The sequence below is a fragment of the Hoplias malabaricus genome, chromosome 12 (genome assembly GCF_029633855.1).
Source record: "Hoplias malabaricus isolate fHopMal1 chromosome 12, fHopMal1.hap1, whole genome shotgun sequence".
In the NCBI taxonomy this organism is placed as follows: Eukaryota; Metazoa; Chordata; class Actinopteri; order Characiformes; family Erythrinidae; genus Hoplias; species Hoplias malabaricus.
In genome coordinates, this window is record NC_089811.1 from 29,034,322 (window position 1) to 29,047,746 (window position 13,425).

The 13,425-nt window shown below is 42.3% G+C and overlaps 1 protein-coding gene across 2 annotated transcripts in view; it reads right to left on the minus strand.

The window, feature by feature from the left end:
* Positions 1–13,425, minus strand: part of igsf3 (immunoglobulin superfamily, member 3) — a 145,629-nt gene that overhangs the window by 98,425 nt on the left and 33,779 nt on the right. For both annotated transcript variants that reach the window (XM_066686707.1, XM_066686709.1), the window contains exon 3: positions 13,036–13,413. In XM_066686707.1, coding sequence (XP_066542804.1) covers positions 13,036–13,413 — 378 coding nt within the window. The remainder of the gene's footprint in view (positions 1–13,035; positions 13,414–13,425) is intronic.

The window sequence follows — 13,425 nt, forward strand, 5'->3', positions numbered from 1 at the left end:
TGCACACCTTCAGAATAAACATCTGCGTTTCATACAGTTTGAGCCTTAGGATTGATTTAAAGTTCGTATGTGATCAAGGAACGATGGTGAGACTTCAATTCTGAAGACAGCTGACCATGAGATGACAGAGTTTAATGACCTGTGAAATTCACAGGAAGTCAAAAGTACTTTATAAGATTAATAGACATCTCATTGATCCATTATGGTCTCCACTTACTGCTCCATAACTCTGCTCTGAGCAACAGGCAGAACAGGTGAAGTGTCCGCGATTTAATTATGACCTGGACTCGCCTCTTTGAGAAAGGACGGAAAATGATGGCTAGATAGGAATGGGCAAGCTGATGGGATTTGCGATAACGAACTCTCAATAAGGGCACCTTCAGATTTTCTTCTTTCAGGGAATATATGTGTGGAACAACAACGTCAAAAAGAAAAAAAAACACAGAAATCCCTTCACACTTGGTACAGCCATGTCCCTTAGACAAGGACAGTCATTTGGACCCCTGTGTGCAGGATACAGAGAGAGAACAATCACTGAATACATTCACACCATTCATATTCATTTTTTTTTTATTCCGGAGGATTTGTTGCATTCATTAGGCAGTGCTGAGGAGATATGAATGCCTGGGGTTTAGTGGTTTAATCAAATCAAAAGCGCCGCACTGGAGAAACACTTTGGCCCATTTTCCCAATGTAAAGATGAACCCTGTTAGCACCCTCATAATATAAACATATTAAGCCTCTCTCATTAGCCGCAAGCTTGTTACCGCGGATGTTCTTTAGCCCACAGCATCTCCCAGCCACATTAATTTCATCACAGGGCGGTTAATAGCCAACTGCAGTCCCGCCACACTACTCTCTCTGATGCATCCATTAGTGGGACGGCTACTCGGGGAAAGGCTCTTGGCCTGGAGAAAACAAAGCAAGGTGAGGACTGCAGAGTTGATGATGCTCCAGTAAGAGTGGTGAATTGTGCTTGAGGAGAATCTCTGAGAGGGCCAATACGATTACGGAGAGCACTCAAGGGTTAGACTGAAGACGCAGTACAATCTCAGCTGACTCCTTCAGAACACTACAATTTGGTGTGTGTGATCATTTTCTACTCGGCAGCACTTTTCTCAAGTTCTCTCCACACGTCCTTTTTCGACTCCTTGTTGGAGCTCATGTCCTATTCTTCTTGTGCACCGTCAAATTCTGTTTTTCAGTCCCAGGTTGGTTAGCTAATCTACTTTTCTTTTTTTTTTTTTTTGCCTTTCTTCCCAAGCAGCCAATTACCATTCAGGGTACCCCCTCATCCGGCTCATTTGACCGTACACGCCACGTTCCCCATGGTCCTTGCAGCAGCTCCTTTGCTGGCAGCCATGAAGCTCATTCAGAGTAAATTACTGCTCTCTAACATCTGTCAATTACTGGTAAGGCTGATCCGGCCATGCCCAGAGGAGACTTCTGAGGGGGCTTAAAGCCGGGCTAATGTCGTTATGCCAGGAGTCCTTTCCGGCAGCCTGTGGGATCTTCAGGGAAATGGCCAACCAGCAGCGATAAAATCACTTTCCCTCTGGAGCTGAGCCAGGGTGAGAGTCATGACTGGCAAACACTCCCTTGGAGGCAGACGAAAGCAGCAGAGAAAACAATTTGAGGCGTAATGGTGGAGGAAAGGCCAGAGGATGAGAGTGGTGATAATGCCTTTAAAAACGTAGAGAGGAAGAAGAAATCCCCGGCTCTGACCAGCACTTTACATTCAGCAGAGCCAGGCTGATAACACCAGCAGCCAAACAGCCTCCACCACTCCCACCATCTATCTGTCTCCGTTTATCCTACAGACTCGCTGTTACAAGGTGGTGCAAGCCTTTTGCCTCGGTTTGTTCTCTGGCGTTATCTTGAAATGCTCTCGACTCTGCACTCATAGTCTATAACTTACAGCCTGCTTCTCTTCCTCACTCTCCCGTCCACATTCCTTTATCTAAGACCACGCTGGCTGTTCTTTATTGCTGACGGGTAAAGGTGGGGGCACAATGGGTTTATTCAGTAAATAAAGTGTATATATAAACACATGCACCTCCTTTAAGACGGGTCGTGTATTTCTTGCTGCCTGCATTTCCACTGCAGTCTGTCCGCATTAGCCCACAGATGGTCACATGAATTACTCTCAACACCAACGTCAAGGAACGAAAGCAGGAGAGAGAACCAGGATAAAGAGGGCAGGAGAAAGAAAACAGATCGAAAGCGTGAAAGTGAAAGAGAGATAAGAGCAAAAAGGAAAACAGTAAGAACAAACAAAAAAGAAAGACTAAGACAAAGAGGCAGAGAGAAAGAGACAAAGATGCAAAGTGAGAAAAGTCAGGGGAAAAAAAGCGCAGTCTATTTCCTCCTTCATCACTTTCCTTAAATCCAAAAATCTTATTAGTGGCTCCAGGAGAACAAATTCAGCAGTTCCTTGAAACCTTTCCAATTCATCTTGGACGAGAATCTATTCATGTCACTGAAAACCAAGGAGGGGTGGTTTTTACATTTTTTTCCCCCATGAATGGTGACGAGAAAGAATTGGAGAACAGGTAAATGTGGATGAGAGGGAAAAAGACAAGCTGTGTAATGAGAACAGAAGAAGAAAAGAGAGTGGTAGAAAGAAAAGAGATGGTACAAATGACTTTGTGCTGATTTTTTAAAATGAGTTGAACAGGAGAAGCATCTTCCCCATCACTCTGCTCTCCTCAAGCTGACCTCAGCAGAACTGCTCCTCACACACACTTCATTACCCACCTCTCCCTCCATCACCACTTCCAACGTCTTCTACTCTCTGGGAGGGAAATTAAAAGCTTCTGCTCGTTAGGTTCTCCAGAGTGATAAGTATCACATCCCTTTAAAGATCCGCTCTTTCCTGTGAGAACTCAATCATAAGCAACACATTAACTTAAAGACGAATGTCTGAGAGGAAATGAATGAAGGGGGCACAGCCAGTAACATAATATACATAATAAGTCACAGTAAATGTAGCTCATCCTTTCACTGGTTAATCGCTAGCTTTGAACATGAAAAAAATAATAGCTGCTTCCAAGTGACATGCTCAAATGCAGCCACAGGGCAAGCCCAAACAGGCCTAAACCACAGGGGCTCTATCTACACCCTCACAGAGCTTCTATCTTTCTCTTCTTAATTAACTCACATGCCCTTTCAACATCCATCTAGACACTGGCAAAGCACTCTAGAATCGTACCTTTAATTCTGCTTCCCTATAAATACTTCCCTTCTGTCGCCTAACACATAGAACTTGTAGATACCAGCAAAAACAAAGGCATGGTGGAACATGATACTACTTTAACACTCATAGCAGAGAAACTGCCACCATACGCTATACAGAAAAACTAGCAACTATGTTGATCATTAAGCAAGTATTTGATTTCTTCTTAAGGATTCCTTTAATATTTAGAGTTAAAAGCGTTGTTATATACCTATTTTCAAAAATATTTATTCAATAAATCAGTGGAAAAATCTTAACTTAACCACAAAAATAACTGCAGAATTAAGAAACAAAACTTGGTGAAAGAAAGCAGTACAGAGCTCTGAGCCAGTGATTAAAATGAAAATGGGCACTGAAATGGACTGTAATGGACATAATAATAATAATAATTATTATTATTATTATTTATTCAAATTAAGAAAGAACAGAGACATGAAACTACAAAACCTACAAATGTCCAACATCTTCATTCAATGATGAATCTGAAATGAAGCAATAAAGCCAAATCACCATGTTAAACTCATGTATCTACACATGTATGTTGTATAAGTAGCACAGGAACTCTCCTGAGGCAGATATATTTTCACAAACCCCTCCATTACTTTAAAGGTTAAAGCCAGATATGATAAAAGGGAACAACAACATACAAGTTCCTTTATTTGGCGCTATGTTTTGCTGCTGAATTTGTGGTACTGGAACTAACTGATTTGATTTCGAAATTGTGAGGAACCTAGACATATCCTCACTCACCTGTTCCATAAGCACAGCTAAGGGTCTTGACTTAAAAGTTGGAAACATAAGGCACTGGTTAGATAACTGGTTTGGCTATTAGATGTCTTTAGAAATCAATGCAAATTAAATTCAAAGACAAAAATCACACATAAAAATCATAAATATTAACAAGACTTATGTTTGCCCACTGTGAAATGTACTTGGGCTGATTGTTCAGGAAGTGGCTCAACACATGGTTAAAAAAGACTTAAAATTGCATTCAATTCAAACTCCAAACAAAGCACTTAGCTAATTTATCAAGAATATGCCTTTTTAAACCAACTAATTCAGACAGCCCTCAGAATTACATTACATGAATAATTATTTACGTCACTGTTATTTAGCTATATACTTCAGTCATCATGTAATTACCTATAAGTAGTGCTGCAAAATGACAGTAATTACTCTGGGTTTCAAAGGACTATACAATATTAGGTATTGTGTTGGACCTTTGAAGAGGTAGGTAATGTGGTTCGTGACCAGTCTTAGTTGGCTGTGTTTTTCCCCTGTAATGGTTCCTGTTGGCTCAGTCTCCACTGAAAAGTCGGGTCAGTTTGACCTGCTTCTGCCCACAAGGCCCCAGATAAGGTTACGTTAAACCCAGCCTCACACAGTCTACATAAGGTGTGTTTATATTTGGAGGTCTGAAACATACAAGAACATGATACAGTGTTAGGCCTATATTTTAGTGCTACTTGAGTGTTCGCACTGAAACTAAATTGGTTCAAAACATTGTGTTTATACTGGAAACAAACCACAGTAGAATTTGTTTAGAAGTCTATTCAGTGCACATTAGAGACTGACATAGATCGCTCACACTAACAACACACCTGCAGAGGGAGAGCTTTCATTTTTCCTCTATGAGCTCTATAGTAAGAACAGACTAGCTATGGGGAATGACTAGCTTTACACTGCTTTATGACTAACACTCTGCTGCCCATCTGCACTGTGAGCCACAATGTGAAGAAAAGAGCAGTTCTCTAATCTTCACGTCAGATTGTATACTTACAACACATAGTGACATTTTTAGAGAGATGATGCTGTGAACACTGAGGTTAATTTCAGGGTTTGAAATAACGAGTGCATGTCAGTAGGGCAGAGGCACATGGTCTGAGGGTGTAAGAGCTGCGTGTTGATTTCTGTGCTGTGGGTAAAGGCCGGTGCGTAGGATGAAGTGCTCAGCTCCAGATCTCCTCCTACACTGGTGGGTAAAGATGGAGCGAGCGTGAGTAAGCCTCAGCATGGGCCCTGTTTACCAGCTACTACTACTACTGCAGCTGCTACCACACATAATAACCAAACACACACACACAAACAGAGCAAGGCCAAAACAGCAATGATCATGAATCATCAGGATCAAAGAGCAGCACTACGGAGCGTTATCATGACCTGCTTTACAAGGCCACTCAACTACTGATTAACAATAGAACAGTGGCTTTGTTTACGTGAGAGGGCCAAAAGAGGGTCAGAGAGAACAAAAAACGAGAGAGAGTGAGAGAGAGAGAGAGAGAGAGAGAGAGAAAACAGGGACAGAAAGCAAGACAAACAAAATTTGAAAGATAGAGCATAATCCAAGCTCTTTTGGGAGAAAGAGAGAAATACAGTGAGAGATAAATGAAGAGATATGTAAACAGGGAGACGGGGTGGGGGGAAGAGACGGTGTAGAGAAGCAAGAGAGAGTTCAACAGAGATTAATTCAGAAAGAAAGAAATAGAATAGACAAACAGAGACAAAAAGAAGGGAAATTATGAACATCTGCTGACACAGAGGGAGACAGAACTTGAGGGCCAGTGAAGACGTGAAGGTGAGAAGCAGGTAGACAGAGCCATTCGTGTGTACAGTGTGAGCCTGACTGAAACTGTGACTGCCCCATGATGCATCAGCCATTATCTGCAGTAGTTAATGAGTCAGTTTGACCTAGAGCATGCTCAGGTTGATTTTCTATTGTCCTTCCAGAGGACTACAGGCCATTGTGTCAGCCTGTGTGTGTGTGTGTTTGTATTACAGGTGTATCAGGTTTGAGCAGATCCAGGTGTGCTGTTGGAACATGACCCCAGTAAGAAGCTGAGTTTCCCTGCTGTAATAATGATCACTTACACAACACTGACACAGCTCTCAGTAAACACCATACACTCATTTCTCCTTCAGCCACAGAACTGACAATATGACTAAGCCAAGCTTTTGTGTGTGTGTGTATCCAGCTTGCTCCACTCTCTCAGGTGGGTATCAGCTGGCCTGGAGCAGGCTAGCTCTGAGGTCAGTGAAGGCACTGGGTGGTTAGTGAAGTAGAGAGGGGATATGTTTGTACTGTTTGGCTGTAAGATTCTTTTACAATGCTCCAATTCAAATAAAAACAAAAATATCCCTTACATTAAAACTGTAAGTCGGCCTCTTGCCTTCGTCTCTCTTTGCTAACTCTTCCCCTTCAACCTCCCTCTTTTCAACCGTCACTCTCCCACTCTCGGGTTATCTTTTCTCTCTGGCGTAGACTTGCCTATGACCTTCTTTTATTTCTACCTCCCTCCCTCTCCTCCCCTTCCCCACCCTTCTTCCTCTTTCCCTCTCAGGCTCTTCTGACTGTGGTTTGTCCTCCTTTCCATTTTTCCCCCCGTTGTTTCCTCGCTTATGTTTCTCACTGTTCCTAGCCGGTCTTTCCGAATTTTCTTAACTCTTCTGGTGTGTGTGTTGGAGGTGGTGGGGGTGCTGGCTGTTGAAGAGGCTGTCCTGAGGGAGAGCTAATCTGGGCTTCAGAAGGGAGCAGATAAGAGGAGAACAAGGGAGCTGTGTGCAGTGGAAACTTCAGAGGAACGCACAAGAGGCCACGTTCGCGTCCACTTTACTCCTCAGCGCTGAGAGCCACAACACAGTCCACTCCCTTCACCACTCGCAGCTCAGAGAGCAGAGCAGGCCACATCCTGAAACACACTGACTATTAACAGCTTACAAACATGTCTCCTTTCTCTCAAACTTAAAACTATCCCAGCTAAATTAAACCCCCTCTTTGGTCATCGATTAAACCCCTAAAAAAAAAAAAATCTGTCCATCAATTTTTTTTAATCCCCCAATCTTTTAAAAGTGATTCTGAACATTTGTCTTCATTCAGTACACACAGATCCATGAATATGAAAGTAGGAAAGAAGTCCCTGCCTCTCTGCACTTACTCTGCCACTGTTCACCTGCAGCTCGAAAGCCCTGAAAGCCCCGCAGGGTTTGGCTTTTTAAATTTGATAAGGTGTGAACCTCTGGCTCTCGAAACCAGATATTTGAGACCGTCATTGGAGCATGGAGTTAGAAAAGTGGAAATGCTAAGCCATGGCACTGAGTGCTTATACTGCATATGATACACCTTCAGGCATTTCAAGGCTATATAGACATGTCAACAAGGACAAATTAAAATTACTGCTCAAGGGTTGGAATCAGATAAGAGGTAAATAACAGTTCCAAAATGTTCGAAATCATTGTTCAAAATGTGGATTCCCTTATAGACAATATGTAACCATTTATGTTGCTGATACATGTGTAATATTCTTCTAAAACCAACCTATTATTTTACAGGTTTCTAAATGTACAAAATATTCAATGAAGACCAGACTAATACATGGTTCTATAACTGACATAAACATTCATTCATTGTATCCAGTTCAGGGTCGCGGTGTGTCCGGAGCCCACCCGGGATCACTGGGTGCAAGGCAGGAGCACATACTGGAGGGGGGCACCAGTCCTTCACCGAAGAATAAACATAATATATAAAAAGTATGAGTGCCTCAAACTGGAAATGCTTTAAACATTTTTTTCTGATTAAATCATTAATTAAATAGTTAATAGCATAATATATATATATAACCTTTTTAATATTAAAATCATAAGGAATCCACACAAAGTGGAATCCATGTTGCATGTGTTTTTAACAGTGTGTAGGACATTATATAAAGCTGGTTATAACTATCATGACGCAACAAACTTTAAACATGATCAGCTCAGTACAGCTCTAAACTGTTGAAGTGTTGGGTAAAAGTCAGAGTGAGAAAAACACGGTCAGCCTGTCAGAGAGGACGGAGTAAGTGTGAGTGTGTGTGTGTGCGCGAGAGAGAGACACTACTCATGTGAGTACTGGTGTATGGCAATGGTGGCTGTCAGTGCAAGGACATGCTGAAACAGTTTGTCCTCAGAGTGAGTGTTTACTCAAAGTAGGTTCCCACGGTGTCAGTAACAAATCCACTGGGCTGTCTCCTGCACCATGGAGGAACACGTCAGAAAAACACACACACACTCCACCCATGCCCAACACAGGGACAACACCAACTCTCAAGGAACAATGAAATACAACAGCATCAAATAAAGAGGAATTGCAGAAGAGGGGGGAAAAAACCCACCCTAAAACACACAACACCCCCCAACCCAACACACACACACGTGGATCAATATCTTATTACAGCCGACTGAGGCAGAGGACTTCAGAGAAATGCTGAAATGTGCACTTCATCAAACTCTCTGGCTCTCAAGAGTTCAGCACACTAAAGTGTTCTAAACACGCCACACAACAAATACAAATCAAACCCCCCCAAAAAACTTCACACTGACAGTCCCTCTTATGACGCACAGCACTACATCACCAGGGACAGTTCAAAAAAAGGAGGCTAACACAGATAAGAGAAAACAGCTATTTGAAATTGTTCAACAGCAAAACTCTTCTGCTGTGAATAACAGACTCTTACATAAATCATGACCGCTCACCGAAGCAGATGGAGAAGTCGTTTCTGTTGTTTGTTGTTCGGGTGTTTTTTTTTTTTCCTCCAAACTGCACACTTCTGTCTTCTGACGTCAAAAGCACGCGGCCGTTTCATGGTAAAGATATCTCTTTTTCTGTTTGGTTTCTAAAAGACCTGTTTATCTCATTCAACTTCAGGGACAGAAACTTCAAAAAAATTATGCTGGGAACTAAAGTCACATACAACTTCCTCAAAACACCAATGGCCTGGATGAATCTGAAATACGTTTGTAGAACAAAAGTGCATTAAATTAACAGCTTCTTTAAAATTTGGCTTCTTTACAATGTCCCAACTGCTCTGTCCTATTTGTGAAATTGGGATACACCTGTTCCCATGTAAAACATTGTTTTTGTTATAATAGCAACTAAATAATAATACCCACTATTAGAAATTAGAAGAACAAAGAGTGTGGTTTCACAATTTTTTTAAAATGTCATTTATTTCCGTACACAAGCAGTTCATCAAACTGATCAAATATTACAACAATCGTTTCTGGGTGGTATTAATTACGCTACACTGGTCATTAATACACTCAGATTTTTGCAGTTCTATAGACAACAGTGTCTTGGGGTAGAAATACTGTGATGGATGGATAAATGAGCGTTATTAGCTTTGCCTACTTACTGGAGGAACCCCTGCTACAAGCCAAACGACTGCTTCCATCATTTCTTGAAAAAAGTGGGGATTACCAGCAATCCAGATTTCACAGATTTACTGGGAGAGATGCCAAATAACACCTTGCATAGAATGTATGCTGAGACAGAGACAAAATCCCAATTTTATATTCCGTGGCAACACTTTTAGAGCCTGAGCCACCACCTCAGACCTGCATAAGAAGCACCTAGCCTAAGCTGATCCCCTGTCACACTTCATCAAGCCTCAAACCATATTTTACCTGTAGCAAGTATTCCAGGACAAAAGCAGCAGGGAGGCCGCGTGTGAAGTGAATATGAGAGTGGGAAAGAGAAGTTGAGAGAGCGAGTATGTAGAGATGGAGGATAAGTGCACATAAGAAATGCTGAATGATGAGGCGCCCAGAGCTGCTGAGCACCTACTGACAGAGCGATACAGGAGCTGAATAAGCGACAGGAAATGGGGGCTGGGAGTGCTATGAAGAAGTGGGTTAAGAGGTTAGAAACACAGAGGGGGTCAGTGTGTGTGTTTGTGTTTGGGCTGGGGGGAGGGGGGCATGTTCTTCCCCACTAAAAATACAACCTGTAATCAGTACAGCTTTTACTCCACTTTTCCCAAACCCAAGTGCTCTGGCCTGAGGTTTAACAGTATCATGCAGCCAAAGCTGTCTGCCATAACATTTGTAAAACGTTTCACTTTCTTGTCCACTTTTGGCGTCTTAAGGACAAACTGCTGGGCATTTGAGGTTGTTGTATTTATTTATTTATTTTTTAACTACTCTGCCGTGGCCAGCAGACAACATGTATTTTGAGGGTGACATTTTAGTTTTTACTGAGGGTATTATCAAACGAATTACACATGGATTTTCTTGGTGTTTTGATGCCTTTGGTTCAGAGCTAAGATTACGTTTCGATCCAGCAGTTCAAATTATTTGGACACCCCTGAAAAGCCCATGAACACGGACACAAAAGGTCAGTGTCGATCCAAACACAAACAACCTGCTATGGAAGAAGATAGTGAACTCCTGTTCATGCAAATGGAAAGTCACTGCCCAGCTCAGAGGTCTGCACAGTATTGACTCCTTATACAAGAGACACACACACACACACACACACACACAAAAACACAAACACTATGTGTAGTCTCTAACTTTTGATAGAATGATACTATGGTTCAGAAAATATCAAGTGACCACTTGTTATTTTATGTCAGTTTTATATGGAGACAATATTTCCGTTCTGTATTTCTATTAGCAGTTTAATCATAATTCTATCATCATTCAAATAACATAATCAAAAAATTAGTGCTTAATCATGAGCCAATGTGTGACATGTTGGTTCTAAGATTTCCTCTAATGTGACCACTGACCCCAGGACTACAAGGACTGTGTGTGTTGGTCTGTGACAGAGCAATAGATGGGCCGAGGTTGAGGGTGGCCAGCATGCAGATGAGTATAGCATTCCAAAGCTGTGTGGGAATGCTGGGAAGCGCTATAGAAGGGTCAGCACCAGGAGCAGATGTCTAAGGCAAGGGCAGGGCTACTGAGTGACAGACCCAGGCCCAGTTCCGTCAGCTTACACAAAACACATCACATCCCTTCTATGTTTCTACAGCCACTGTCCATTCCCTCTGTTCTGGAGCACTTTGGAGTTCTACGGTTGCAGATTGGAGTCCATCTTTTGCTCTGCATACATTATTTGAAACCCAGCACACTGTTCTTCAGTTGTAAGGACTCCCACAGGACCACCAGAGAGCAGCTAAAGTTTGGGTGACGGTTTGTTCTCATTGCTGCAGTGACACTGATGTGGCAGGCTCTGAGGATGTGGGTTCAACACACACCTCGCACCAGTGCCTGTTTTTGTGTTCTCCCCATGTCTGCGTGGGTTTCCTCTAATAGCCCAAAATCACACCCTATCCAGGATGTGGCTCCTGCTGTGGGCCCAATGATTTTGGCTGTGCACCGGACCCAATGTGTAACCTTAAGGGGTTACAGAGAATAAATGAAAAATGAACAGTGAAGCCTACAGTGTATTGTCATAATAATAAACTATAAGCAGTGCAGACACTCTGATATGGCTACAGAATAGAAAATGGAGAACTGGCTCCAACAGGACGGTGAAAAACTATACCGGTAAACTGCATGTGACATTAAAAAAGAAATGTGAGTCATAAACACTGTGCCCAGTCACTTGGTGACTAAAACAGCACTGTCTGGATATGTGTGAATCATGAGTCAAATTGTCTCAGGTCAGGTTTGTATTAAGCAAATCTAATCTAATATCGTCTTCAGCTGAGAGGGGCAAAAAGAAGGTTTTTAGAAACAGGTATTAGCCGTCGTAAAGATCTACTTAATGACAGATGGGGTCCAGGGAGGTTGTATGAGGAGGGGGTGTTGGTGTGGAAGGGCATAAGAGACCAGAGTGAGCAATATGGCTCTCCTTAAACAGGTGGTACTCTGTGTGACACTGCATATGTTCTCTACCAACAACACCCATGATTCACACATATCATATTAAAAACCCTCCCACTGTTACTGTAGATTTAGCTAAACAAATAAGTATGTAAAAATTGCAAATCAGTATTGTAGTTTTGTTGGTCTTACATTTGCATTCTTTCATTGAAACTATAGTCAAAAATGTTCAAAAATGTATTTACAGCTAATACAGCAGGCGTTCAAATATTCAAAACTGAATTTTGATCTCAGAATCAAAGATTATTTCAAAATAGAAAATGTTATTACAACCTCTACAAGACACTGACCAGACCTTGTAGACCAGCAGTGTAGACCTTGCAAAGACTTTGAAACATTTGCCAGAAATTACAGCAGTGGAATTTTAACTATAATATGTTGACTCTTCAAATAAGGGTATCACATTTTGGTGCTGCTGCAGTTGTTACATTTGCTTGGACTGAATGGACCACTGTTTATTAATCTTGGAAAGTTGACAGAAAATACAGCTCCTTATCTATCATCCACAGTACTGGGCAAAGAACAACAGGTGAATGAACAATGGGGAACCCTCCCACAGATATAGTTCACACCTGGCTGGCTGGTCCTCCCTCACATATATAGCTATTACTTAACTGTACATTCAAATTGCTAATGGCTCAATATTCTGGGAAATAACAGTGTTGAAAACATTAGTAGAGTGAGCTAAGTGTGTGTGTCTTGGGGTGTGTGTGGATGATGGGTTTAATTACGATTATGATTAAAAGGCTAAGGATAATTGTATCATGGCGGCAGAGCAGCAGAACAGGCCTGTGTCCTGGTTAATGATGGGGTGGGCTGGCACGCAGATGGACTGGCATTCTGTCAGTTACCTACTCCATTACGCAGCCAGCCCCAGCAAATGACTGATGCTGCTACCATAAATCCACTCAGGCAGTAAAATACCACCAATTAACACAAAGCCATTAGCATGGATTATAGAGGGTTAGGTGCTGGAGTTGAGAGAGTCTCATTTCTGACAAGATTGGATATCACACAGGTTAAAAAAGAAAAAAAAACTGCTCTGGGGAATATGTTGCAGAATTACTATAAACTTAAGGTATATAAATGTATAACAGCGTATTGACTTTGGATAAGATGCATATCTGGCGACATGAAGTGTTTAAAAATGGACTTACCGGTGAGGTTGGTCCGAGCACTGTAGGTGCCCAAGTACTGGCCATCCGTGTTGGGGGTGTAACACTCAAAAACCCCCTGGTCCTTGGCCTGTAACTTTGTGATGTGAAGTAGCGCAGAGTCCCCACTCAATCGTTCCACATAAATCTCTTTGCTGTTGACTCTCTGTGCATACACGGCGTAGGCGTAGTTGGCCTGGGCTGTGCTCACTATACGGATCTCTCTGTCTGGGGCAGTGTGCAGGTACATGGACCATTCAAAGTCCTGCTCCACTCCTTCTTTATAGCCAGTAACGTTACACCAGATGGTCACGTGGGAGCCCTCCGTTCGGACCAGGGGTCCAGGCTGCACTGAAACTACCCTCTGGGCCGAGGTCACACCTGAGAGAGAGA